Genomic DNA, 25,711 nt, shown 5'->3' with positions numbered 1-25,711 from the left:
GTTTTCTCCTTTTTCTCAGGAGCGATTGGATTTGCTCTTGCACTTGAGGATCATGAAGATAATTTTGTATATAAAAAGAGATTGCACACAGAGCTGAAGCCTAAAAACAGCAGCTCCAGCTTGAAAAGTACTTGTGCAACAAACAGATGACTATTTCTCTCAAACACAATGTACGCTGTGTTCTCAAACCTTGCTTGGAGGGTATAGGGAAAATGAAGATTTAATGCTTTTTGTTGAAGCCTCTGTTAGAACAAAGTTCTGCTAGTCTGGATTCCTGCCCTGTCTGTCACCTCTGTGAGCTTGGTAAAATGAATCAGTAGGTCACGGTCCTGCTTTGCAGTCCTGCTGGCAGCATGGTCTTGTGCTTCACTAGAGAAAATAAGAATCTGGCAGCGAGTCTGTTCTGTATAAGCTTTCACAGTATAATGCTTGCTTTATAAAAGGAACTTTGATTGTGATGAAGAAGGGGCGGAGGCGTTTGGGGAGAAGAGGTGCAACTTCTCTGATGTAGAATGCCTGCGTGGTTATTTTTCTATGGCATGAGGGTTGGTTTGTTTTGTTATGGTGGAAAACCAAACACAGAGTGGTTTAGCCATCATTAAGTCAACAACTGTAATGCTTGTTGATAAATGAATGGTGAATAAAATATGTATAGGAGCAAAGTCAACTTTTTCATGTTTTGCAAAGCATGATTTAGTAATATCTGCTGGGCTATGCTTCCTGTTGAGGTCACTGTTTGTTTTGGTGTTACTGCCATGGAAACCCACGATAGCAGAGCTTCTTTGCTGTTCCTTATGTATAGTAAGATCAAGGAAATGCAATTTTATTCATGGTGAATTTTGCCTGCAAGGAGAAGTATGAAAACAAGTGTGGAGGTATGAGAGGAACTACTTCAGTGTTGTTAACAAGGAAACTGAGTAACTGCTTCCTGCATATGTTGTGGTGGGATTATTTTTTTTCTCCTCCTTCACAAACTTAAAAAATAAATTCTGTGAATTGTTTTCTGGAACACCTATCTGAATGCACACCCCTAGTTACTTTTTGTCCAATGTGCCTGGATATCAGCTTGGCAAAGATGGCAAGGCTAAATTAAACATTTCTGACTTTTTTCTGTGCAAAAGTACTCCCCAGGTGTTTGACCATAAGTTAACATGAAATGCCTGAATAGCAAGCCAAGAAACACTTTGAATGCAGGACTGCATGACTTTTAAGATCAGGTTAAATTTTCTTTGATATGCTATAACTATAAGCCAAGTTTTAGTGAGATGGAAAATTAGCTTACTTTTAAGTTACAGTATTCTGTCATTAAAGGCACAAAGATCTGTTTCTGCAAGTGTTCCTGGAAAAAAAGAAATGTTTTTTCCTTTCCTCTAAGTAAAATAATAATAATAATAATGGTGAGTAACAATTGTGAATGAAATTTTATTGGTAAAAGTTGCTTAAACACATTTCTTTTATCTTAAAGTATGCTGAGCATGCCTTGCAAATTAATGGCTTCTTCCTAGCAAATACAAAGTTTACAGATGCAATGGGGTAGATGTAAATATACATACTGTGCTGTATTTAAAAATTGTATTTTACAATCTGTTTTAAATAGATATGCATGTTTGGTTTATATATACAACTAATATATGCATATGGGATATGTGTGTGTATATATAATGTTTTACATAGGGTGTATATGTAAAAAAAAAAAAAAAAAAAAAAAACACAAAACAAAAAAAACCACCAAAACCCCCTAATAAGTACTTTCTGCTAACATGCAGAGTTGCTGAAGTTCTAGGTGCTGGAGACCTTCAGGAAGAGTAGGACTGTGAAGGTGAAAGCTTGTCAGGGCTGTTACCTAGTTTTAGGCTTGGTCAAATGAATAGGTCAAGGGAGTAATGAGGCTTCTGTCATGATAATTCCAGATTACACCAGATGTAACTGTACTTTGGTACTGCTGTATGTGTGTTTATGGTCTTTTTGTTTCTTAATGTCTGCCTAACCCTTCCGTTTTGCCTTGTTTTCAGTCTGAGGTTGTCTAGCTGCAGCTTCTAAGAGCACTGGCTGAAAAAAAGCATGTGCTTTCCTGCATGACTTAAGATCCTAATAAGTGAGTGTGTAGATTTTCAGGTCTGCTCCTGAAAACCTAATCTTAGAAGATGCAACTGGGCAAAAGCACTGATGTCAAAACAAAATATGCCAAGTATTGTGAAAAAGCCTCTGCAGCATTGGGTGATGGATAGTGCTGTATTGGAGGTTTATGGGCAGTGTTATTGGTGCGTCAGCTGCATTCCAACTTAGCTAGCATAATACTGGACTTTGTGAATAAACATGACTTGATTTCTATCCAGCTGAGATCTTTAATAGCTGTTAGTCTTTTGACAGTAGACTGTGTAGCAGTGTCTTAAATATTTATATTCTGAACTGTTTGATATTTAGTTGAAGACATCACAACAAAATAAATTCTTGGTACTTGTGTGCTATCATAGGCTGCTGCAGCTCCTCGATTTATTTTTCTGCCTGTCCTGCCCAGATCATCTTTCTAATATTTTTCTTGGATGCAACCACTTTTTGGCATCCTTCTTTCTGTGCAAATGGACCTCCTTACCTAAGCTTCTACATCTTAATTTGAGTCAACTTTTTCCTAAATCAAATTGCATATGTCAAAAAAGCTAGGACAGACTTCCTGTCAATTTCAATAGACATTTTAAATAATAACAAATATAGGGTGGTTAGTGGGATACTGCTTTTCACCTCAGATAGAGCTTTTTTTCTCTCTTCTCGTACAGTGTCTGTAGAAGTCTTATAAGCATTGTCCACATATAACCATGTCTCTTGTGGTTGGGTTGTTTTTCTTATTCTGGAATCATAAGAAATAACATAGCTCTGCTGCTTTTAAAATTTAAATGCTGTAGCCTATTTTAATTTCCAATTTGCTGTGTATCCCTACTAGAGAAGACTTCTGCTGGTACAGAATAGAGTGATACAAGATCAGGTCTCAGCAATAAAGCTTGCACAACATGTGAGATTTCTAATGTGTCTTGTTCTCAGTCTCTTTTTTTTTTTTTGCATACTTAGCTTTACCTTCATTTCTTTGTAAATTCCTAAAGTACATTAGGATATGCTAGAAAACTGTGTTATACAGGTGTTTTTCTCAAGCTTACATTGGAAATGGGAAACAATATCACTTGATGTAGCCCCTCAAACATCCAAATGGATCAATAGTTAGGTAATCTTCAAACCAGAAGATTCCTGAGATTTTACAGTAAATCCAGGAATAGCTTTAGCATGGATTTCTTTGCTTCTGTCCTTGGAGGACTCAAGGGCACGGGACAAAGATCTGCAAAAAGGACAGTGAAGAGGATTTAAGTCTACTCTGGGGCTCCACTGTTAATTATCACAATCCACTAATGACAACTTTCTCACTGTATAGCCACAATATTTCAAATTCTGGAGAGGTCTCAAACAGTGGAAAGGGCTTCTGATCTTCTGCAGAGGCTAAGTACTGGTATTGTGTCTTGCTGTCCATGGCAAGGTGAAATATTAATACAGCTCACCTGTCTGGTGGTACAGGAGTCTCCTTGGAGGGAGGAAGGAAAAGCAGCCAAGACTCAAGTTAGCACTGGTCCTTTGGTGGGACTGAGGAGGTAGAAGAAATCTTGTGGGAGGGAGACCTAGAAATGCCAAATGGAGTTTCTCCATTTTTGTTATGGGTTCCTCTTTTACCTTCTTATTGCTGCACCCCAGGGGCCCCTTTGTAAAGGGGCAGGAAGGTCAGAGCAACTAGCTTTGAGGGCTATATTTGTGGTGGGTGTGATGACTATTAAATGGTAACGCAAAATAATTGAAGACTTCCAGTGGAACTCTGCTAGGATACCCTTTGTATCATTTGTGCCCAGCTGCTTTATGGGAGGGAATACAGAATTAGACTCTAGTCACTGTACAGTGATAATACTGAGAGACAGTGGGCAGAAGCTTCTGATAAGCCAGGTCTAGACTATTTCATAGCAACTACTGGGTTTCTCTTGCACATCTGAACAAACTATTAGACACTTGAATGGGACCATTTGGTTTTTTAAGATTACATTAAGGAGCCTTGTGTAGAAGCTTACTGTCAAGACAGCCAACTTTTGACTCTGGATTCCAGTCTGAACTGAAGCAGGGCAGTCTTTCACTAATTCTCACTTAGCTGTAACCATTTAAAATTCTCTGCCCTTGAGGACTATTTAATCTTGAAAGCAGCATGCAACAGATGATCTCAATCATATTTATATCGTCTTCTGTACTCCGACTATTTAAAACTGTATTGGGTATGTTAGTAATACCAGATGGTTTTGCATAACTTTTGCTGTAAAATGAAAATTAATAGCAGTAGACAGGCAGGACCCTTCTTCTGGCAGTATTGCAGCTGACCTGTCTGTGCTATTTCTCCCATAACGCCATTTATGGGGAAAATGGATTCCCTCCTGTTCTCAGGCATGCTTTCCCGCTCCAGTACATGCTCAGCCTGCTCTCTATCTCTGGGTGCTCCAGCACAGAGCTGGCCATGTCTTTCAGAAGGCATGGCAAATAGATGTAGGCAGCAGCAATGAAGAAGCATATTGCAGCTTTAGGCTCTCTTAATTTCCCAAATTACAGCAGAATCAGCTGTTGAAGAAGAAACAGTCATTTCTAAGGGTGATGCTTCCTTACCACTGAAGGAGGTCCTGTTACAGGACTGTGGAGTGCACTGACTTTTAGATAGAGTCAAACTCAAAAGCACTGTGTGCAACTTTTTTATATTTTCAGTTTTGGCAAATGGCCACATAGTTTCTCTATCAGAACAAAGGCAGAGGCTGTGCATCTGGAATCATGTCTAATTTGGCCTTCAATGTGCCCCTTGGTTTCGAGCTAAACCTTTTCCATAAGGTGACCAGACATTGTGTATAGAAGGGTCATCCCCTTCTTTCTGTTGTGCAGCAAACTGAGAAATACATTTCAAAACAAGTTTATCTTGTTTGCTAATTCACTTTGTCTCAAGCTGCATAAGCATTTACTTAACGATGTGCTCTTCATTATTGGGGAAGTAATGTGGGATCCTGTATTTCTGAAGAAATCTCCACTGACACTGCTGGTTGTGACGATGCAGGCTAGGCTGGCTGGTTGTTGTCTGTTTTACTCTGGAGAAGGGAGTACGTTTTGGGTGGAGCATTTAGACAGCACATATTTCCTCTTCTTAATTTGCTTCTGGAGAGGTATTTTTAGCTTAAAAACCCCTGAATGTTAGGAGGCTTGGAAATGATATATTAAAAAATTGCAGAAACCATTTTCATTTTCGTACTTGTGTTTCGGATTCTGTTTTGGTAATTCTTGAAATGTTAAGGCTATTTCTCTGGGTACTGTACTATAGTGTCTATACACAAGTGATCCTAGGTTTCTAAGCCTTCTAATTACAATGTCAATAAAATCATCATTATTCCCCTTTTCCCCCTTTTTAAAGGAGGGGAGAGCATAAACATAAAGAAGTAATTCCAGTTTGTAGCTGGTGTAGCAGCAAGAGAGAATGGGTTAATGTTGGCTTTGCTTGGGGGGGGGGGGGGGCGGCGGCTGTTTTTCAGGGCAGTGCAAGGACATTTTAAGTTTTACAGCTTTTTAGGGAGTATGACTTTAAAAACCAACCAAAAAACCCAAAGAAACAACCCCAAACAAAAACTAACCTGTCCTGAAAAAAAAGCAATTGTTTTGTATTACTTTAGCTTCCTCTTTCTCTTTAGGGAACATCCTGGCCAACATTTTGTTCTCTTCATGTGCAACTTGACAAGAGTGCTTGGTTGTTTTCTGATGTATGGTGTGTCTGCACCAAGGTAATGGGTGTGTATGGTGGGGCTCTGGATTCCAGATGAGAAGACCCTGTAAACACCTATTTTCAGTGGAGACAAGCTTTTATTAACCCATTAGCTTTATATGTCCAACATAGACAAAAATGTAGTTCATGAAAGAACTTAATCTTCAAAGTTATGTTTATTTTAGATGTCTTCTGGTCTGGCTTCAGGTTAGCACCTATACCATGTGAACTTCTTGAGCCCTTAGGCTGATAAAGATGTCACCATGATCACAGCAGGCTTGTATTTCTTCCAGATAAGAAAGGAAGGAAGAATTTCATGCCCCTCTATCCATCTCTGTAGTTGCAAGCAGTAACGTAAGAGCTGCCAAAGTATCTCTTTTCCCTAAATAGACCATAAGCTGCAAGAAAAAATTGTAATTTCCTTGGGGATATCTAATGACTATGGAGGCAGTGACCCTTCAAATTTTAAAATAACTGAAAATATGGTCTTCCCTGCATCTTACCATGTGTTTTGTGTTGAGCAAGTGATTTGTGAATAATCTGTTCCTTCATTTTGGACAGAAACAAGTTGAAAGTTGAGCTCTTCATATCCTTGCACAGAAAAAAAAATAGTAGTATAACTTCTCAGAGTAAATTGCGAACTTCTTCATAATAAAACTGCATCACCACACCTAATTAGGCCTGGCATTGTATTATTGTTGCCAGAACTAAGATTAGTACCAGCACTTGTCAGCTCTAGCTCACTTTCCATTCATGGTAAAAGCTAAACTAAAGGTGAGCTGATTGTCCCTCCTCCCACTGTGCCTATCCACAGTTAACTAGGAGTGTTCCTCACACCACTGGAGTGTTAGGTGGGGGTGTGGGGATGGGTTCCCCTCTGCATGTTGGGCACGAGCCTGCACACCCAACTGTGACCACAGTTCTATGGTCCTTCATCCATCTGATTTAAGAGCGACGTTCCCCAAAGATTTAAAGAGCTGGAGTGAGGCATTTTAAATTTACTGTTATATGAATGCATAAGTTATGGTGCTTGGTGTCTGTTTTTCACTCCAAACTGCCCAGTGGCTGTTACTCAGTTAAATTGGCTGATGTGTTGATATATTGTGTGAATATCTGGCCTTTACTCTGCACTGGTTTTTATATTCTCTTGTCTTTCCTCTGCATTATGAATTGGTCATCTGTCCTTTTAATGTTTTTCACGGTGAAAAACTTTGCATATAATTTATGGTCATTGTTTTTGCTAATTGTGCTGTTTCTCTTTCTCCTCGGAAAGTAAGATGGTATTAGTCCAGCTAAAATGTTATTGTAAAGGGTATATTCTGTTCTCAATCACTATCAGACCAGTCTCAAATATGCTTGGGAATATTAGACAAATCACTTAGGTGTTTTCTTTATTCCTATCAGGTGACCAGGTTAGTGCATATAAATGTAGGTTCTGTTTATTTCTTGCTCTTCTGTATTTTTGCTGAGTTGTATTTGGCAAATAACTTTGTCCTGACAGCTGGATTAAATGTCCTTTGACTTGAGGTCTTATGGCCTCACTCGCTGTGGTTTCACAGCCACAGATCTAAGGAAGAGCTGCAGAGAATCTGCTTCTTCTCTTGTGTGAAGCTTGCAGAGCAAGCTGGGCTGGGGAGACAAGTCGCCAGAAAAATACTTGGGTTTGGTTAAGGCTAACTTGCTGCCTGCTAGCTCAACCCTATGAAGAGGCTTGTGTGAACACTGTTGCTTATGTAGGTACAATAGAAAGGTGAGTGGAACTCAAAACGCTGTCCTGATGTCAGCTTAGTGAAACGCTTATCTTTTGCTTTAGCTGTGGATTGTAGACTGTAAAGGCAGCAGTAAAATCATTCATGCAGCATATTTCTTGAAGCTGACTGTAGTCATTTTGCTCTGTACGCAGATGGGCTTGGGCCATGAACAAGGATTTGGTGCCCCCTGCTTAAAATGTAAGGATAAGTGTGAAGGATTTGAGCTTCATTTCTGGAGGTAAGTGACACCAGATGTCTCTTAAGCTGTGACTCAGCACTGCAGATTTTGGCACATACTTGCAAATGTGTAAGTAACTGCTTTTGTTCTCTCCTTCAGTTAAGCTATTCAGATGCTTTAAAGAAGCTGTGTCTAGGTTCAGGGCCAGGACTTCTCAGTCGCATTACAACAGAGTGTTTAAGTATGTAATCACTTACGAACATACATTTCATCTGCAATGAAGTCAATGGTAGTACTTCTACTGAAGCATTTGCTTTAGCTTAATAAACAGTTGAAGTAGGTTTGTAAAAACATCTATATCCCTGCAGTAAGAGATGACAGGGAAGTGTGCTTTATCTCAGTAATAAAATGCTTTCTCAGCTCCTGACCAAGTACATAAGCTTTGTTCTGAGATTTTAGGTGAAATATCTTATCTATGTTGAAAAGATGTTGAAACTTTGTATACATCTACAAATTACTTAAAGGGGGAAGAGATGTCATAATTAAAATAAGTTAGTACTTGGCCTTGGATGATGCACTGTTCCTAAACCAGTAAGAGCTGATGATAGTAGAAGCAAATAGTCTATGCTGTGGTCTATGCCATTTCTTCTGCAGAAACTTTGTATTCTATTAAGACCTTTCTTGTTTTACTTAAACAAGATGTATATATGCATATTAATGTATATATCTATGTAGCCCCGTTCACTGATCATACTGGGTGTGCTTCAAGATGTAGCTTAGTGATTCTGACTTAAAAAAAAAAAACCTACCCCCCCAAAAAAAAAAAACCCAAAAAACAAAAAAAACAAACAAAGAAAACCCAAAACAAACAAACAAAAACCAAAAAACCCCAACCAAACAAAAAACCAAAACAAACCCAACCAAACAAAAAACAACCAAAAAACCCCAACCCTCTCTCAGAGGGAACAGCCTGGAAGGTACATAAATATAAATGTTAGTAGCACTAGCGCACACTAGCAATTAAAATGATTACATTTCACCAATGTTATTTAGCTACAGTCATAACTATCTGCAGTAGGGTTTTATTTTGTGGGGTTTTTTTAAGGTAGTCTTTATGTCCCAGCCATAGTGCCATCAGGTGCAGATAAGGCCTAGGAGACTTTACAACTTTGCCCAAGTATTTAACTGCAGCCCATACTCAGTTTATAAAATACTCAGATGAACAGACCATGGCAAAGACTTGCTATAAGTTGATGAGAATATATATTCTTGGCTACATATCTGTAATATGTAGCTATAGAAACAACTTACCACTTCTTGCTCCATGTCATTATTTGTAATACACTAGTAAATAAATGTGATAAATTAATAATTTTTTATCTTTAGATTATGGAAAGACTTTTTCAATATGCACTCAGTCAGTGATGGGACTCACAGTGGTACTCGTAAATTACAATGGAACATAGTTAATGTGTTTAGGTAATTCAGTAAAACAAAATAATAAAAAATTGCAGGAGTAAATAGTGTTGTTTATCCATGGTTAGATGAGAAATTATGTCACTTCCTACTTGAGAGAAAGCTTTGTTCATAGTCTATGATAGGTGGGGAAATTGCAAGTGGGGGAGAAAAAAAATAAAAGGTTACTCCAGTTAACTTTTTCTCAACTCTTTCTTTTTGTCCTCTTTTGTTAGACCTTGTAATTCCTAGCTTATTCTTTAACAGGGAAGAATTTGGGATAAAAAGAAATAAAATGTCTGAAGTGATTTAGTCACGTAATAGCATGATTACAAGGTTAGAATGTGTGTTTGCTTCTCTGTGCGTATTTGGAGGTTTTTGTGTGTTTTTCTTTATAAGCTTTTCACTATGCTCTTGTGGTTAGGGCTCATTGTGCCAGGTCCTGAATACATAGCTTGTCAGAACACTGTCTCTCCTAGAAAGCAAGAGCTTGTAGAGAGCAGTGGATTGAAGAGCGAGTAAGAAAAAGACATAAAACTAGTGACTATTTAGTTAAGATTAAGATTTAATTTGGAAGTCAAATCTATATAGGATAGACTTGGTAAATAAGGCAGTAAGAAGTAGTCTGAGAAGCATAATCTAGGTGTCAGACAAACGTGGCACATGCCTCTGAAACAGTTGAAAAGTTAGCCGTTGAGGCAATTCAAGAATGGGTTAGAAAGTAGCTGTTTCTTCAGCAGAGCTTCTACTGGGGACAGTGAGGGTGTGAATCTGAAGTCTGAAATCAGTTTTGTATAAACAGCTTTCAAAGGAAAAAAAATATTGCTATATTTTGCATGATACAGAGATTTTTGGGAGTCTACCACTTGAACAGAAAGTGATGGATCCCAAATACCTGTTCACTTAGTCACGTTAGCCTTAAAATCTGAAAATCTGTTTTAAGTAGAAGCAAACTGTAGCACAAGTGGACAGAATATTGTCTTTATAACACAAATGCTAAAAATCAGTTTAAGTTTAGTCATGGATTTCACTGCTACTCACCTGTAAAAGACAGGTGTTGAAGTAGGGATTATAGTTAAAGAAGCTGTTATGCATTGGGATGAAAGAAAACTGTGGTGGGTTGACCCCAGCCAGCAGCCAAGCACCCACGCAGCAGCTCACCCCCTGTCCCCTCATAATGGGGCAGGGAGCAAAATGGAGAAAGAAAAGTGAGAAAACTCATGAAACAAAATGAAGTCAGTTTAATGGGTGAGGGAGGGTGGGCATGCAAGTGATGCAAAGGCAGTCACTCGCCACCTCCCACCAGCAGACTGGTGCCCAGCCAGTCTCCAGGCAGTGTCCACTTTGGAAGTCAAAAACCCTGTCGTCTTCATCCTCTGCCCCTGTTTTATTGCTGAGCGTGACACTAGTATGGAGTATCTGTCTGGCCAATTTGAGTCAGCTGTGCCCCCTCCCAGCTTCTTGCCCATGCCCAGCTTACTTGCTGAGGCAGAGTCCAAAAAAGAGGAAGCCTTGACACTGGCAGAGAGAGGTGCTTAGCAATAGCAAGTACTATCAATGCTGTTTTAGCCACCCATCCAAAGTGCAGCACCATATGGGCATTATGAAGAGAGTTACCTCCATAGGCGCCAGATCCAGTACAGTAAGGCAGCAGTTGTGCTTGTCTGCAGGCTGCAGCCCTTGCTGTAGTCTGTGTAAGGGTGACACTGCCCTCTCCTGGGGGGAGCTGAGGAGCTTCAGCAGATCACATAATTCTTAGTCTGATACGTGAAAACTCCAATGTACCTCAAAAAGCCAAGATGTAATTTCAGTATTTCAGTACAAAAGAGCCTCAGTTCTGCCTTTGACGAGTCAGAGTGGAAAGAGCACGAAAAAAATCCAAGCATACCTATCTAGTAGCAGGGTTTTACACAGAGTTGCTACCCTCTTCTGCCCTATACTGGGAGTGTTTGGAAAATACCTCTTCTGGGATGGCAAGTGCTGTTTAGGCACTTTGTGCTGTAATTCTTGGCACAGTGTGTGTGATGCTTATATAGGTGCAAAACTGTTAATTTAGGCTAGTTTAGAAATGGTGGTAAACAAAGCCCTTTGTAAAATTTGTTCCTAAATTTTGAAGTTCTGAAAACCTGTATTGTGACCTGAACACAAAATGAATACAGCGAGAGCCATGGTCTACAACGGTAGCTAAATGGTGAACAATTGAACAATTACCTGCATTATCTTAGTGTGTTAATAGCTTTTGCTTTTAAAATTGCCCTCACAATCATGCTTCCATCAAAGTGTAGCAGCAGTGGGCACGGTCTTCTCAGTTCAGGTGCTAAGATTTCTGTCAGTCTGCAAAATGGTCTCCACAAAATTCACAGGGCAGGCTGGTGGTAAGACACTGCTGGTCAGATACGTTTGCTCTTTGGGAACACGTTTCCCACTAGAGGGAAGTGTGGGACAGGAGTCAGTTGCTAAAAGCAGGAGGGAATGTTCAGATTTATCTTGGCCATGTATATACAGGAAAGCAATAATTGTCTCTGCAGCTTGCCAAGATATTAAAGAGCTTCTGGAGACAAGAATCTTAAGCTTGGGAATGACCTTTTTCAGCATCTGGTTTCTCTGCATGGATACAGTCCCTGGAAGGCAGGGAGAGCATTAAGTTGGCTTTAACATCTTCTGATGCTACAGCTGACAGGCAAGTGCTGAGGCACAGTTCAAAACACTTGTGATTACTATAGCTGCATTAATAGCAAGAAAGCATAACAGAAGGAATCACTGGAAGAGGTTAGTCTTTCTGTGTGGAGGACACAAACCTCGGGACCTGCCAGGTATTTGTTGAGGGTATCCCTGTGCTTGCAGCTGCAGCCTCCTGTCACTAGAGTGACTGCAAAGCCAGTGTAGGAAGGGTCATGATCTGAATTATTTTTCTTCTCCATACACCAAAAGATAGAAAAGTAGGAGGATGGTTGACATTTGGGGTTGGAGAAAGAACTGGAAGTCTTTAATCCTTGCTGTCAGTAGACATCCAGGACACAGGAATTCACCAGCTTGGGAGAGAGGGTGGAATCTGTTTACCTTCCTTCTTTCTACCTACCCAAGACCTGGAAGCAAGGCACAATCTACTAGATCCATCTTTTACAGTGATATGCAACTTCTAATTCTACAAATTTTGAAGCTTCCTCCCTACCTTCCATGTTTGGAATGGGAAAAGCTTCACAAATTGCTGAGATTTGACTGGAGGAACACTTCTCTCCTTTGAAGTCCTGAGCTGTGAACACATAAGCAGGAGTCCCTAATACCCACTTAAGTAGGGATCTTGCTGAATGCCCTCAAGTGAAGCGAAAATCTTTTTGATAATGCAGATGGCGAGAACAAGAAATTCTCACTGCCTGTCTTCTTGATAGAGCCAAAGGAGGTAGCTAAGTTTATACATATACATGTGTTTATAAATATATCTCTGTGTGTGTATATAATAGCAACTGGGTTTCCTGGCACATGTGAGGTGTTTGCTTTAACACCAAAAATAAAAATTAAGCATCAGTTATCAGACAGACTTGTGAAGTGTAAGTTTGAGGTATTAGGACAGGGTCGCTTCAGTAAGACAGCTGTATTGTAGTCAAAGAAATGACCGGCCTGTCTATTCTAAGTAGAAGTAATTGGCCATATCCCTTCTGCAGAAGGGACAGTGACTAATGAACAGGAGTCTGATGTGGCAACTTAGTGGAAGAAGGTATGACTAAATTGTAAACAGTACTAAGCAGGAAGAGTTATGTGTGTAAATGTCAACTGGATACCTTTCTTGAATAATTTCCAGTCCTGAAAAGGGTTTATAAATCAGGACAGGAAGCCTTTCTTTATGGCTGTTAGCAGTGTACAGACATCTTCATGTGGCTGAGATCCAGGGGAGCCTTGGGGAGTAGGGAAAATGGCAACAGCCTCAGGGATTTTCCTTTGACTTACTGAGATATGCTGACATCAGTTGTGACTCAGCATTCTCCACATTCTTTCCGGATTGTTTTCTCCTGCATTTGGAGACTTAATTATCCACGAGCTCTAATGCCAGGGCCACTACACTTGTAATTTTGTAACATAGCCCCTGTAACAGCTTCTTGCAAACTCCATGTAGGCAGTCATTCACTTAATCTTGAAAGAGAAAGGAGATGGCATTAGACTGAGATGTACACAGTCAAATTCTTAAATTAAGTCTGCAGTTGGGGGAGATCAGCGAGTAGCTCATTCTTTTCAATGCAAGTTTAAAGCACAGTAGTTTTATGGTGGATTTCACAGTGGGACCCAGGAAGGACCTGAGGACAAGTTGTATGTTTTTACTTTTTTGCAACTATCTGTTCATCTATTTATCAGGACAACAGAAAAATCTCTCACAGATATTGAAGTTGGTGCAACATGTTAAGCCTTCAAGGTGGGACTGAGGGTGTTTAAAAGCAATTGAGTCGGGGTGTTCTCCTAGCTGGAAACAGAAACAGGATCTCAAAGCTGTTCTGCATTCTGAGAAAATACTGCTAGAAAATAGATATGAAATTTCATGATGTAGCATGAGAAAAAACAAGGTGCACTTGTGGCTTTTCCAGCATGTGTGAAAGTCTCAGGAGAAGAATTCCACCACAGCTTGTTGGGGATGGTCTGGTCTCTGCAGGCTGTCAATGCTGCTTCACTGTAGTTGAATGCTGTACAGAGTGGGGAGAGCTGCACAAATTGTCACACTACTGTTGTGACCACGCAGGCAGTACAACAGTATGAATTGTTCTTACGGAGTTCTGTTTTGCAAGCAGAGCAGTTCTGGACAGCAAGACTATACTTTACTTCTATGAGTCTGTGAAGGTTGCCTGAGAATGTCTGTTCGTTCACCAATGTAGTTAGATCACATCCTGTCAAGAGGCAAAACTGAAACTGGGGCTTACTATTCCTAAAGACTTAAGTTGAAAAAGTGAAGAAAATACCTGGTAAGCTATTGTTCAGATGGACTAACTGCTTGAATTCAAGTTGCATGTGTGCTGTGAGATATATAGCTGCATGATGGTCACGATGTAATAAGGAACTAAGCTTGCAAAAAGTAAGGTCTGTCTGATTCTGTCACCTCATATTAGATTTCAAAGAAGATGTGATTGAGATGTGGTAATAAGGTATAATCATATGCACGCCTTAAAAGATGAGCAAAGTGAATATAAATTGCTTTATTAGTATATTAAATAGTCTCTATTAGCTAGGTAAAGGACTCGCGTAGACTGCTGAAGATCTTGCAGAATTTTATGTTGTGAGTTCTTGAGATGCATAGTGCAGCATTTAGGCTTAATGGGCAATGCTAGTTCATGCTTGAATGTTTTGGTAAGCTGGGAGGTTGCAAAGTGCTTAGTGTTTACTAGGTATCCAAATATTTGAAATTCTGTGCATCTTTCCTGTTGTGGAAATGAGTTGGAAGTCATGCAAGCTGTCAGACAGCCTGCACTTCAATTATTGATCTCTAGGGTTTTATGCATTGCATAGCAGAGTCTGTTCTGCTTAATGTTCTTATTTTCTTGTTATTTTTAGAGTGGCGTGGCTCATTTCTATTGCAGAGTTAGCTATTTCTGTTTGGAGTGGCCTTTATAACTTAGGTTACCATGACTTATGGTTACTGTATAATTACATGACCAGGGCAGCATTCATCACACACTGAATGACAGTACCCCACATCATAAATTGGTGTACATATGTAGTGCATATCTTTGGGGTTGGCTGTGTATCACTTCACACGACCAGTTATATTCGGGTCCTCCTTCCTTCCTTTCCCATCACCTAATGGGCCTTCTGTAGTCATGGTGTGTTCTTGTCATGTACCTGTTAGATGACTTAAGATAAGGTATGTGCCTTGCCTTCAAGACTTTAGAAAGCAAGATGCAGAACAATGTTAGATTTCGATGGGTTTTGGCAAGCAGGGTTAAGAAGCATTTCATGGGTAGTAGTTTTATGCTATTTGCTAGGGGAAGAATAAATAATGGGGTAAAATATTACTCAGTCGTCTTCAAACTAGAGATGCAGAAGGTTGATCCATTTTTGTAGGCTATAATAAGAATCTTTAGTGAATATCTAGCTTAGCTAGTTTCCATATGCTGTGGCTGACTGCTTTGAACTGAAGCTCTGGGGAAACCATTAATAAATAGTAAACTAGCTTGTCTAATCCAAGGTTCTGGTTTATATGTGAATTTTTTAATTATGCCTAAGGTAATAAATTGCTATCTAATATCCCTTAATCAAAGGAGTTCAAATGTGTTGTATATGAAAGAATACCACTTATATCTAAGTAAGTAAAGCCTCCTACCTTTTAAGGATGTTATCAGTGAAAATTCTCTGTACAGCATGTGCCAGAGTACCTCTGACTTGGTTCAGAGCTGTTTGAAAGGCTTTGTCCATATAAGCTTTTTGCTTTTCTTTCATCTTCTTTTAAATGCTGAACTTTGAACAGAACTTGGTGCAATTACACTGTATGTATGGCTGTGTGCATTTTTTTCCTTTCTAGGAAATATTTGTTTCCACTTGATAGCAGCCCCGTGATAACCAAATATCATGCATACAGTGAAATGCATATGAAGAAAATAGTATAGTGTAATTTTGAGTGTATAAAGAGAACCTGAAAAACTAAAAGCCCAAATAAATGATTGCTGGGATGATCATGTTGATGCATTTAAGTTAACTCATGGGTGACTAAACCTGGTAGGTGGGTGATAACGGACATGTATGCGTGTGATCAGTACTGAGATGTAACTGAAGGAATGATGTAGCATCATATTCAAAATGCGTTAGTATAGTTAACTATCTATCTGAACACAGTATCTGTGAATAAAGAATGTAATTAATACAACAGGAGAAGTAAAGAACGTCCTCAAGAGGTGTTTGACGTATTGCAGAATAACTTGTATATTCCCTCATTAAAGCACTGAAAACAAGGTTTTGGTTTCCCAGTCACTTGTTACTATGCGTGCAGCTGGTGTGAGATGTAATTTTCAGCTGAGACTGTAACTTTGTTGCTGTTTCCATACATTTCAGAAAAATATGCCGCAACTGCAAATGTGGCCAGGAAGAGCATGATGTCCTCACAAGTAATGAGGAAGATCGGAAAGTGGGGAAGCTCTTTGAAGATACAAAATACACGACCCTTATTGCAAAGCTGAAGAATGATGGCATTCCCATGTATAAACGCAATGTAATGATACTGACTAATCCAGTGCCAGCCAAGAAGAATATATCCATCAATACAGTGACTTTTGAGTGGGCTCCTCCTGTTCAGAATCAGACACTTGTAAGTCCAACTCACTTTTTCTTCATGCTCAAGGCAGGAGTTGATAGGAGATAGAGAAGTAGAGCTTACTGGAAGGGTAGATTTGCCTATTGTAGTCATCTTTTCTTTCTCCTCAAAACTAAAAATATGGTGCCTGTTTAATGAGTCTTGCCTCTATCATCTTGCACGTATGGATGCTTGTCTATGGAACTTCTTGAGAACCAGGGAATGAGGTGGTTTTTCATAGATAGGATTAAGTGTTATCTGCTAAGTCCCTCAAGTCAAACTTCTCTAACCTGCCTTTTTTTAGTAAATTTGAAATATTTGCATGGAATGTGTGCTCAAGAGAAAAAGAAATTTAAAAAAAACACAACACCAACAACCCCACAACAGTTTGTCATTGTTTAAAGTTAAGGGGAACACTCAGTCTTGCATATAGCTTTTACTGTATATGGTAAGAACAAGATCAGTGTTGATGTCTAAAAGAGCAACTCTCTTCCAGTATGTTTTCAGCTGAAGCAGATGAGATGGTAGATAGCCTTCTGAGGATTTTGCTTTTCAAACTTTGATTGCTAATCTACTGTACTGCAGTGTTGTGTGATCCATGCCGGAATTGCATTATCTCTGACCTATCTCTCAATATATCCTTTTTCAGTCAGTTAATCAAACCTTGTGTATGTAAATTGACTGTTACTTAACATTCATTTACCACCTTCATTTTTAGGCTTGTCCTTGCTTTATTAAAACTAGAGCTTTTTTTCTTTATTTAGCTAGAATTATTTCAGCAATGGGCTGTATGCTCCACACAGGCTATTTAGCTTCTACTTTTTAAAGCTATACTGATGATTAGTAGTTTTAGATAGTTTTGAAGAGACAAGGTGCTGTGTAAATGTTATTATTTACTCTAAGAAGTAATAACTATTATGCATGTTGTAAAAGGCTTAAAAGGAAGCCTGCCTCTTACTCTGGGAAGAAGCCAATTAATGCATCTGCCGTATTTTATCTCCTTCTACTGTGTTTCGGGAGCTTAATGTTTATGGAAAGAACCTTGTTTTTGACAAATTTGACTGTTGCTAACAACAGCAGAGATGATTTTAATTGCATGTTTGCTTAAAAGGATGGGTCTATAGTTGAAGTGGCATCTGATATCTAATTCCTTCTGGTTCAGGCTAGGCAGTATATGCAGATGCTACCAAAGGAGAAGCAGCCTGTTGCTGGCTCGGAAGGCGCACAGTACAGGAAGAAGCAGTTGGCTAAGCAGCTGCCTGCTCATGATCAGGATCCTTCAAAATGCCACGAGCTCTCCCCCAATGAAGTTAAGCAGATGGAACAGTTTGTGAAGAAGTACAAAAGCGAGGCGCTTGGTGTAGGAGATGTCAAGCTCCCTGGTGAGGTGGAAACGAGAGATACTGACAAGAGTAACTTGAACAATGGTGACAGAGGCACCTCAGCTGCTGTAGGAGCGATGGAGGGCAGGTCCCCAGATCAGAAGGCATCTCAGTATGTAAGTATAAGAAAGGAAAGATAAAACAAGAACTTGTATTACCATCCAAGTGCTCTCTTTGGTCATTTTAACCCAATTAACTTATTTGTTAACTTGGAATAGTGAAAATCTGGGAAGGGAAAGAAGGGCAACTGGAAAACATTGTGAATGTCTACACAGAACCCTAGTTTCTGACCGTATTTAATGCATTGTAGCAAGTAACTTCCTAGGTGACCTTTTCATCCTCGTTGCAAAAACATGTTAGCTTGGAGATACAGTATAGCAGGGTGGCTTTTACAGAATAATAATCAAGATACTTGTGTAGTCTTACAGACTAATTGCTACACTTGTCTCCCCTTGAAGAGTTTAGTTTAATTTTAGAAGCCTGTTTTCTCTTCTTTCTTGGAAGAGCACCAAAATTACCCACTTGACAAATTGTGTTTAAAATTAAATGAAACTAAGAAATAGTAAAGTAACACCTCTCCCTCCCATGTCCAACAAGCCAAGCCATGTAACAGCTGTTTTGACTAGCCTTCTTTTGATATTCAGATCTATTTTTTTGGTCAGGTTTTTTTGGCATCTGATTTCTGCCTTGTAATAGCTCAACAAAAAATAAGGTATGTAAAATTACCCAGTTTTCATTGATATCTCTAAAACTATACCCTTAATAAAGTATTTCTAACATAACTTGCTAACTTCTGCTCTGTATGCCTTGGCTACCAATTATGAATACAAAGGAGGGATAGGATTACTGAAATAACATTAAATTAGTTTAGTGAAGGTAGACCTTCACTTCAGAGTAGCAAAAATTCCTGTAACTTGATTTCCAGAAATGTTGCTATTTTATGTATGAATCCCAAAGATTATTTGTCTCCGGGTTACTTACAGAAAATGAATATTCAAGTTCTAGATGGAAATGAAGTTTAACATGGCTGTAGAATATGGCTTTTAGTGTTATTGGTGTCTGTGGTGTGCTTTTTTGGTGTGTTTTTGTTGTTTGTTTTTTGTTCTTTTTTTTAAACTGACACAGTATGTTACTACTTGTGTAATTCTCATGGAATATAAAATTAACACTTAAGTTTTAGCTTTCAACATGCCCCCTTACCTTAATCAGTCATATGCTGTGCCATTTGGTTATCTGTAGCTACTCTCTAAAACTAATTATTCAGTTATTTTTACCATTATCTTGTCATGGATATTCTAAGATTCTAAAAAGTTATTTTATCATGGCTTGATTAGGTTGCTGTCATTTTGTCTTAACTCAGCCTCTCCTGCTGGGTTACTTTAGTTTCACCACAGCAATTCTTCACTTGTCTCCTCAAGAAACACCTACAGAAATAAATACCTTGCATTTTACCCTGCTGGCCAACTAGCTTGGACTACATGAAGTCAAGGGTAGGAGGTACTCTGTCCTCCTGAGTAATTGTATCAAAAGGTGCTTTGTTTTTACATTACACCTATTTATCACTTCCAAACTTTCTTACTTGAGCACCTGAGTATACCTCCTACTGTTTAGTCCAGGTATATCTCATCACTGTGGGCGGGGATTTAGAAAGATACTTAGAAGTGTTTAATAGTGTAAGTGAACACTTGAATTGCTTATCTATTGCTGGGTACTGAGTTTACCCTGGGCTAAATAATTGCATTTAGATATATTATTTTTAAGTATTTTTTGTCTGATTTCTGCAATGTGACTTAGTTTCAGCTATATGCTATAGCATTATCTCAACAACTTTATTTTTTTGATCAGTTCAAAATAAACCAATACAGAGAAGAGCCCTTAAATGCCTTGCAGAAGAATTGCCATACTTGTCTACACTTTTTTCTATCTATTTTTAGTTCTGCATTTTTGCTCTCCAAATCTTCTCGTATGTTGTCTTTCAGACTGAGTCTGAAAGTATGTGTTCTTGTAGCTGTAGTAGATAGAATCCCTTGAAAAATTAATTTTCGTTATAGGAATGGATAGCAATTCTTTTAAACCTGATTAAAAAAGCAACAACAAAATGCAAACAACCAGGTCTCTACTATTAATGCTAATATACCTATAATAATTTCCTTTGTGTTTAAAAAAAATAAATAAATCTATTTCACCATGATTGAAAGCTGAATAACAGAAAAATGGATATTCAGCATATTTTCATCTTGCAAAGTAGTAAATCTTTTTATGCATCTTTTAACCACCTAGGCTGGGGATGTTGCACATGGTAGGTAAATGAATCATCTTGCCCTCATCTGGGTCCATACAACTAATAAACCTTGAAAATGGCTTCTATTGGAGTGTGAGGTCTAAAGTAGAAAGAATCAAAAAGCTTTATATACATATATATTACACTTTCCCTTTCATTAGTTCCTTTTTCATTCTGTTCCAAGCTGTTCTTCCTCCCCTTTTGATATCTTTCTATGTATATTTTGGAATTGCTTGTCTGACATAAGTGTGGGGATCTGATCGATATGCCTTACAGCTGAGAGACTTTATTTTATTTTTATGTATATATATACACACACACAATTAAAAAAGCCATTTGTGGCTGGGCTTGTAGTGATGTGAATCATAGAGAAAACCTCCCCAGAATGTTCAACCCAGTCCACAGACCAACTGGAGTGCAGGAAATGCCAAACTGGTGATTAAAATGTAGATAAAAATTTTTGTTTCAGTAACATAAACCACCTGTGTTTTTTGATTCGATGCCAAAACCCTCCCTGTAAGCAGGTATGGGGCAGAAGACTGCCTATGAACTTTTGCAACTCTTTGTAGTGTAGTTGTGTTCATAAACTTTGTAGTCCCTTTTCTATAATCACTCTCCCCATCCTAAGATCTTTAATCACAGACTATTGGACAACAGCCATGAGTGACTAGCATCCCTAGAACACAGCTTTAAACAGAATGAGTTTGAAGTATTCAAAATTTTTTTTCTCACCAGTGATGCAGGTATGGCTTGTTCTTCTCATGACCTATAAGTATAGCCATTTTCTTGTCATGGGTTCTAAGCTGTAGTCTAGTCAGTTAGCTTTGATGGGGGCTCCTTATTATTCTGTTCTTATTCTTGAGTATGTAAGGCTTATAGAACATAACATGAATTTTAATTGCCTGTTGCTTTTTTAAGAACTGGACTATAGTTGTAAGAATGTGAATATGGCAAAATACAATAATCCATTTAAGTAGCACTAGTGCTATGTCAGTAGAATGTGCATCATCTTGAATTGCTTAGTTAAACCTGTACTGTGGCATCATGTCACGCTACTGTCTGATCATGGGAAACTAATGCTTTAATTTCAGTCTTGGAAGGTGGGATTTATTAAATGTTGGTAATATGATTGCTATAAATGTACCTTTTCAAAGACTTGACTTGGTAATAATCCCTTTCCAGTCCTGCTATCGTTGCAAACTGAACATGAAAGAAGGTGACCCAGCTGTCTATGCAGAACGTGCTGGGTATGACAAATTGTGGCACCCAGCTTGTTTTGTGTGTTGCACCTGCAGTGAACTTCTAGTAGACATGATCTATTTCTGGAAGAATGGTAACCTGTACTGTGGAAGACATTATTGTGATAGCGAAAAACCCCGCTGTGCTGGATGTGATGAGGTAGGAAATATCCTAGTCCTTTTGTTTTAGCACACAACTTTGCTCCCCTGAGAAGCAAGTATGATTTTTAGTAAAATATTTTAGTACAGGGACACGATGTGCCTTCACCAGTTCTAACTGATTGTAGTTGTAAGGAACTGAAACCGATATGTACACTCCACACTCGGGAAGATCCATAGTTTACTTTGGATTGGGAGAGGGAGCGGTCGTTGCTGTCTACGGGAACATGGGGTGTAATACACGAGTGCAAATGCTTCTGCAGTCCCAGTTGTGCAGTTGTTTCCTCATGAACGACACTAGGGGGAGTGCCTTACTAAATTACACCTTGTGCAGCATACAGAGAACAGCCTGTCTGGTGTCTTTGGCATCTATTGGTTTTTAATAAATGAAATGGAGGCTTTTGGGAAACAGTCAAACAAGTGAATGCATTCGGTTTTGTTGTTGAAATAATATGAAACGGTGGAATCACCAAGAGTTCCTTGGAAATTATAAAGCATCCTGAGGCTAGCTTTATTAAGAGACATACTATTTAAATGTATATAATAATATTTGTTTGTATCTTTGTCATAGCTGATATTTAGCAATGAATACACTCAAGCGGAAGGTCAAAACTGGCATCTGAAACACTTCTGCTGTTTTGACTGTGATTGCGTTCTGGCTGGGGAAATCTACGTAATGGTGAATGACAAGCCAGTCTGCAAACCCTGCTATGTGAAGAACCATGCTGCGGTAAGATCCTTACAGACTTGTTGGTGCTGTGAAGGAAGGGAACATACATCTATGGAGCTTGAAACTCTCACTTTATCCCAGTGTGGGAGTATCTGAAGAGTATAAATTGAATGCAAGCTTACGCTCAAGTTAATCATCTTTTTCTCTGAAGAAAAACTTAAAAGCAGACAAGTATTTTGTCAGTTCATAAACTTGAACACTGGCAGGAGGGAGGCTGTTCTGAAAATACCTTTAACCTTGCCAGTGATGAAGCAGGATTTTGTAACAGGAGGAGTAAAGTTGGTGAAGATGAGTTATGCTGCTAAATGTTTAGTTCATGTCAATTATAGCTCATTGTGACCAGTGGGATTCAACTTCAGCTTGTCTGCTAAAAGCCCATAGTGGCAACTGCAATCTAGGTACTTTTGTTTCTTTGTATTTCTAACCACATGAGTTATAAAGGAGAGTGACTGATGGGATAAAGGTAGAAGTTTGGGAAAGGATGGTAGTTCTTGATTCCTAGTTGTGCTAGGAACTCTAATCTGAGATGATGGTCCATTCATATCTACCAATTAACTAGCTGTTAGTTGGGAGTTCAGTCTAATTCGCATCTAGACTGTATATGTAGTTAATGGAGGGGAAAAACTATAATCTCTAGCTGGCAGTTAATAATCTTCTGAGGTAGGTGTAAGGAATTATCTTTTGGAGAGGCTTTTTTTTTCCTCTTAAAACATTAACTTCCTTGATCTAAATGATAATTTTTGACAACCAGATTTTAAGATGGAATTATATCCAAGACCTTATAGTAATCTTTAATTCTTTGGCACTGCTTTACAGCTACCACTGCACAGGAAGATTTGTAACTAATCTCTTCAAATGTATGGGTTAATATATGAAGATCTGTGCTGTTTGGCATGAGAAGTTTTAATCATTATTTGGGCATTGGGAAACCCTAACAATCATAACTGTCTAAGCTTAGTCTGAGCAGCAACTAACTTCTTGTGTGCATTTTATTATTTTGTTTTGTATCCTCAGCTGCATTCTGATCAGGAACTCAGCTTTTAAAAATAAAGGAAAATCAAAAGCTGGAAATGTATTTCAAAGGCTTCTTTTAACACCTGTCTCTTCTCCAAAAACACTTAAGAATTCCAACTCTTATTGGACTTGTAGATAGGATTGTATGCTTCATTAAGTGTCATTTTGTTTCTAAACAGATCTGCCAAGGCTGTCATAATGCTATAGATCCAGAAGTTCAGCGTGTGACATACAACAACTTCAACTGGCACGCTACGCAGGAATGCTTCTTGTGTTCCTGTTGCAGCAAGTGTCTAATTGGCCAGAAGTTCATGCCAGTGGAAGGGATGGTCTTTTGCTCAGTGGAATGTAAGAAAAAGATGATGTCTTAAGAGAAGACATGCACAGAACCAAGCATTGCTGCGTTCCAAAGGCTCTTGCATTTCTACTGTAAAATACATAGTATTGGGGCACTTATAGTTATTGAAAGCATTAAATAGCATTTTCCCAAAGATTTTTTTTTAATGACTAAAACTTGCTATGTAATCTTAATTTTTTTACCTGTAATAATACTTTCTTTTTTGGAACACTGTTCCCACATCTTATGTCAAATGACTTTTTTCTTGCATTTCTGGCATACAAATGTTATGAACTATATACACTTTAAGGGAGCTCTTCACCGTGAAGGATCTTTTTGCTGTATCTTGTCTAATGAAAGAAGAAAATGTGAAAATGCTCCAATTTTTTCCTGTTTTGTGTGATAGATCTAACTCTTCCACTTTTGGGTTCACTAATTTATCATTTTTATAGTTTCCCTGCTTTCATCAAGCACTTTAGACAGAATGATCAGCTTTATCACCACATCATTTTGTTCACTAGACCTCAAGTATGCAGGGAGAAGGAAGCTTAAAGAAAAAAGTTGTCTGTAATCTTTTGCTTGTTGTTGACACATGGGTTCTTGAGGGATAGTGACTACTCTCACACCTAGTTTGTAGACTAACTCTGCACCACTAGAAAACTGTGTTGGCTCATGTGTCTCTTTTACAACTGTTCATGCCTGAAAAAGTTTTCATTTTATGAAAGTTATTTTACAGATGGCAGGGTGAGAAATATAATAGGAGGTCTTGCCTAGATTTAAAAAAAAAAAAAAGAGGGAAAAAAAACCCGAACAAAAAAACCCACCACCAAGATCAGTGGGTGTCACTCTTAGCCTATCAGAACTGGCTTCTGTTTTTTCATGAATGTTCTTCTTATAAATTCTGCCTTCCATCAGAGGGATGTGGCACACAATACTGTATGTATTTCCAAGAATGTAATTCTGCAAAAGGATCATACTTGGGCTTTTGATTTGTAAGTTCTTAACCAAAGCACAAAGAAGTCTTTCCCAGAAGACTTTCACAATTTGAGTGAAAAAATCATAGCTGTGTATTAGCTTTGCTTACTAGATAAACCAAATGTGTGGTTCTCTTTCTTTTTCTTAAGAAGAACTACAGTGAAACTTGTTAGCTATCTTTGTGCCAAACAGTGAATGGAGAGTCTTTGCCCCCCCTACCCCAAAAAAAAAAAAAATAAAAAAAATCTATGCAAGTCTTATGTTCAGCTCAAGTTTTATGGTGGCTGTATTGTAACACGTACAAATAAAAATCAGTGTTGTTCACTTGAGTTGTCTACTAATTCTATTCTTGTTGAATCCCCTTTAGGGGAGGCAAAGAGGAGGGGAAATGTTTCCATGCTTCTCTAGCTTTGATATTATTTCAAAAAAACTTAAAGTTTGTATTACTCTAAAATGCTTACTGTCTTGTGTAATATTGTTGATGTGGTTATAGGTGCAGAAAAATGGGTCTTGTTCCGACAAAAACGCAACTTCAGAGCTTAGCGTGAACTTAGTTTTTGTTCACATAAGCTATAGCTTTAATTATATTTTAAGGTACGGCATGGGAAGTTTTGAATTCACACAGGTAAGCTAATGTGCTGAGAAAATGAAGTACATTGTGATCCTTTGAGTACTGCAAAAATAAGACACTGGTGTGAGATACATACTTTGTATGTTGTCTAAATTGAGATGTAAACTTTAGGTCCATATTCTGGAAGCCTGTACAGTTTTTCTCAGGGATCCTCAGGATGTACATAAAAGTATATATCTCTCAGCTCATACCAATGGGGCTGTATTCTTGCCAGATCTGCAGTTTTAAACCAAGGAAAACCAGGATGCCTCAGTAAGAGAAAATATTTCCATTTTTCCATTTAAGTGCTCCTTAATCTATAGCAGGACATGCTGTGAGAATGCTATTCGGGGGGTGGATAAGGTCTTATTTAATGATTATCTATAAAGATGACTTAATAGTGTCTGAGTTCTACTTGTCTTGAGTGCATCTGTCCTCATCCACTCACTATCTTCTATTCTAGAAGATGCAGCTGATCTTTATAAAGAACTCTTTGTGAAAAGCTGTTGTGCAACTTTTTCTGCCCCT

At 38.5% G+C, this 25,711-nt stretch overlaps 1 protein-coding gene across 2 annotated transcripts in view; it reads left to right on the top strand.

Moving 5' to 3' along the window:
• The window catches only part of TES (testin LIM domain protein), a 28,866-nt gene extending 3,969 nt beyond the window's left edge, over positions 1-24,897 (top strand). The window contains exons 1-7 of one of the 2 annotated variants that reach the window (XM_049814240.1): positions 5,745-5,828; positions 7,713-7,798; positions 16,220-16,472; positions 17,620-17,955; positions 21,303-21,518; positions 22,089-22,247; positions 23,441-24,897. In XM_049814240.1, the coding sequence (XP_049670197.1) occupies positions 7,713-7,798; positions 16,220-16,472; positions 17,620-17,955; positions 21,303-21,518; positions 22,089-22,247; positions 23,441-23,632 (1,242 nt within the window). In that variant the 5' untranslated portion in view covers positions 5,745-5,828 and the 3' untranslated portion in view covers positions 23,633-24,897. Of the gene's footprint in view, positions 1-5,744; positions 5,829-7,712; positions 7,799-16,219; positions 16,473-17,619; positions 17,956-21,302; positions 21,519-22,088; positions 22,248-23,440 lie in introns of those variants that run through there. The other variant, XM_049814239.1, reaches the window with a different exon arrangement.
• The last annotated feature ends 814 nt before the right edge of the window (positions 24,898-25,711 follow it).

Source organism: Accipiter gentilis, chromosome 11 (assembly GCF_929443795.1).
Source record: "Accipiter gentilis chromosome 11, bAccGen1.1, whole genome shotgun sequence".
Lineage (NCBI taxonomy): Eukaryota > Metazoa > Chordata > Aves > Accipitriformes > Accipitridae > Astur > Astur gentilis.
This window is presented reverse-complemented; position numbering and strand designations above follow the sequence as displayed.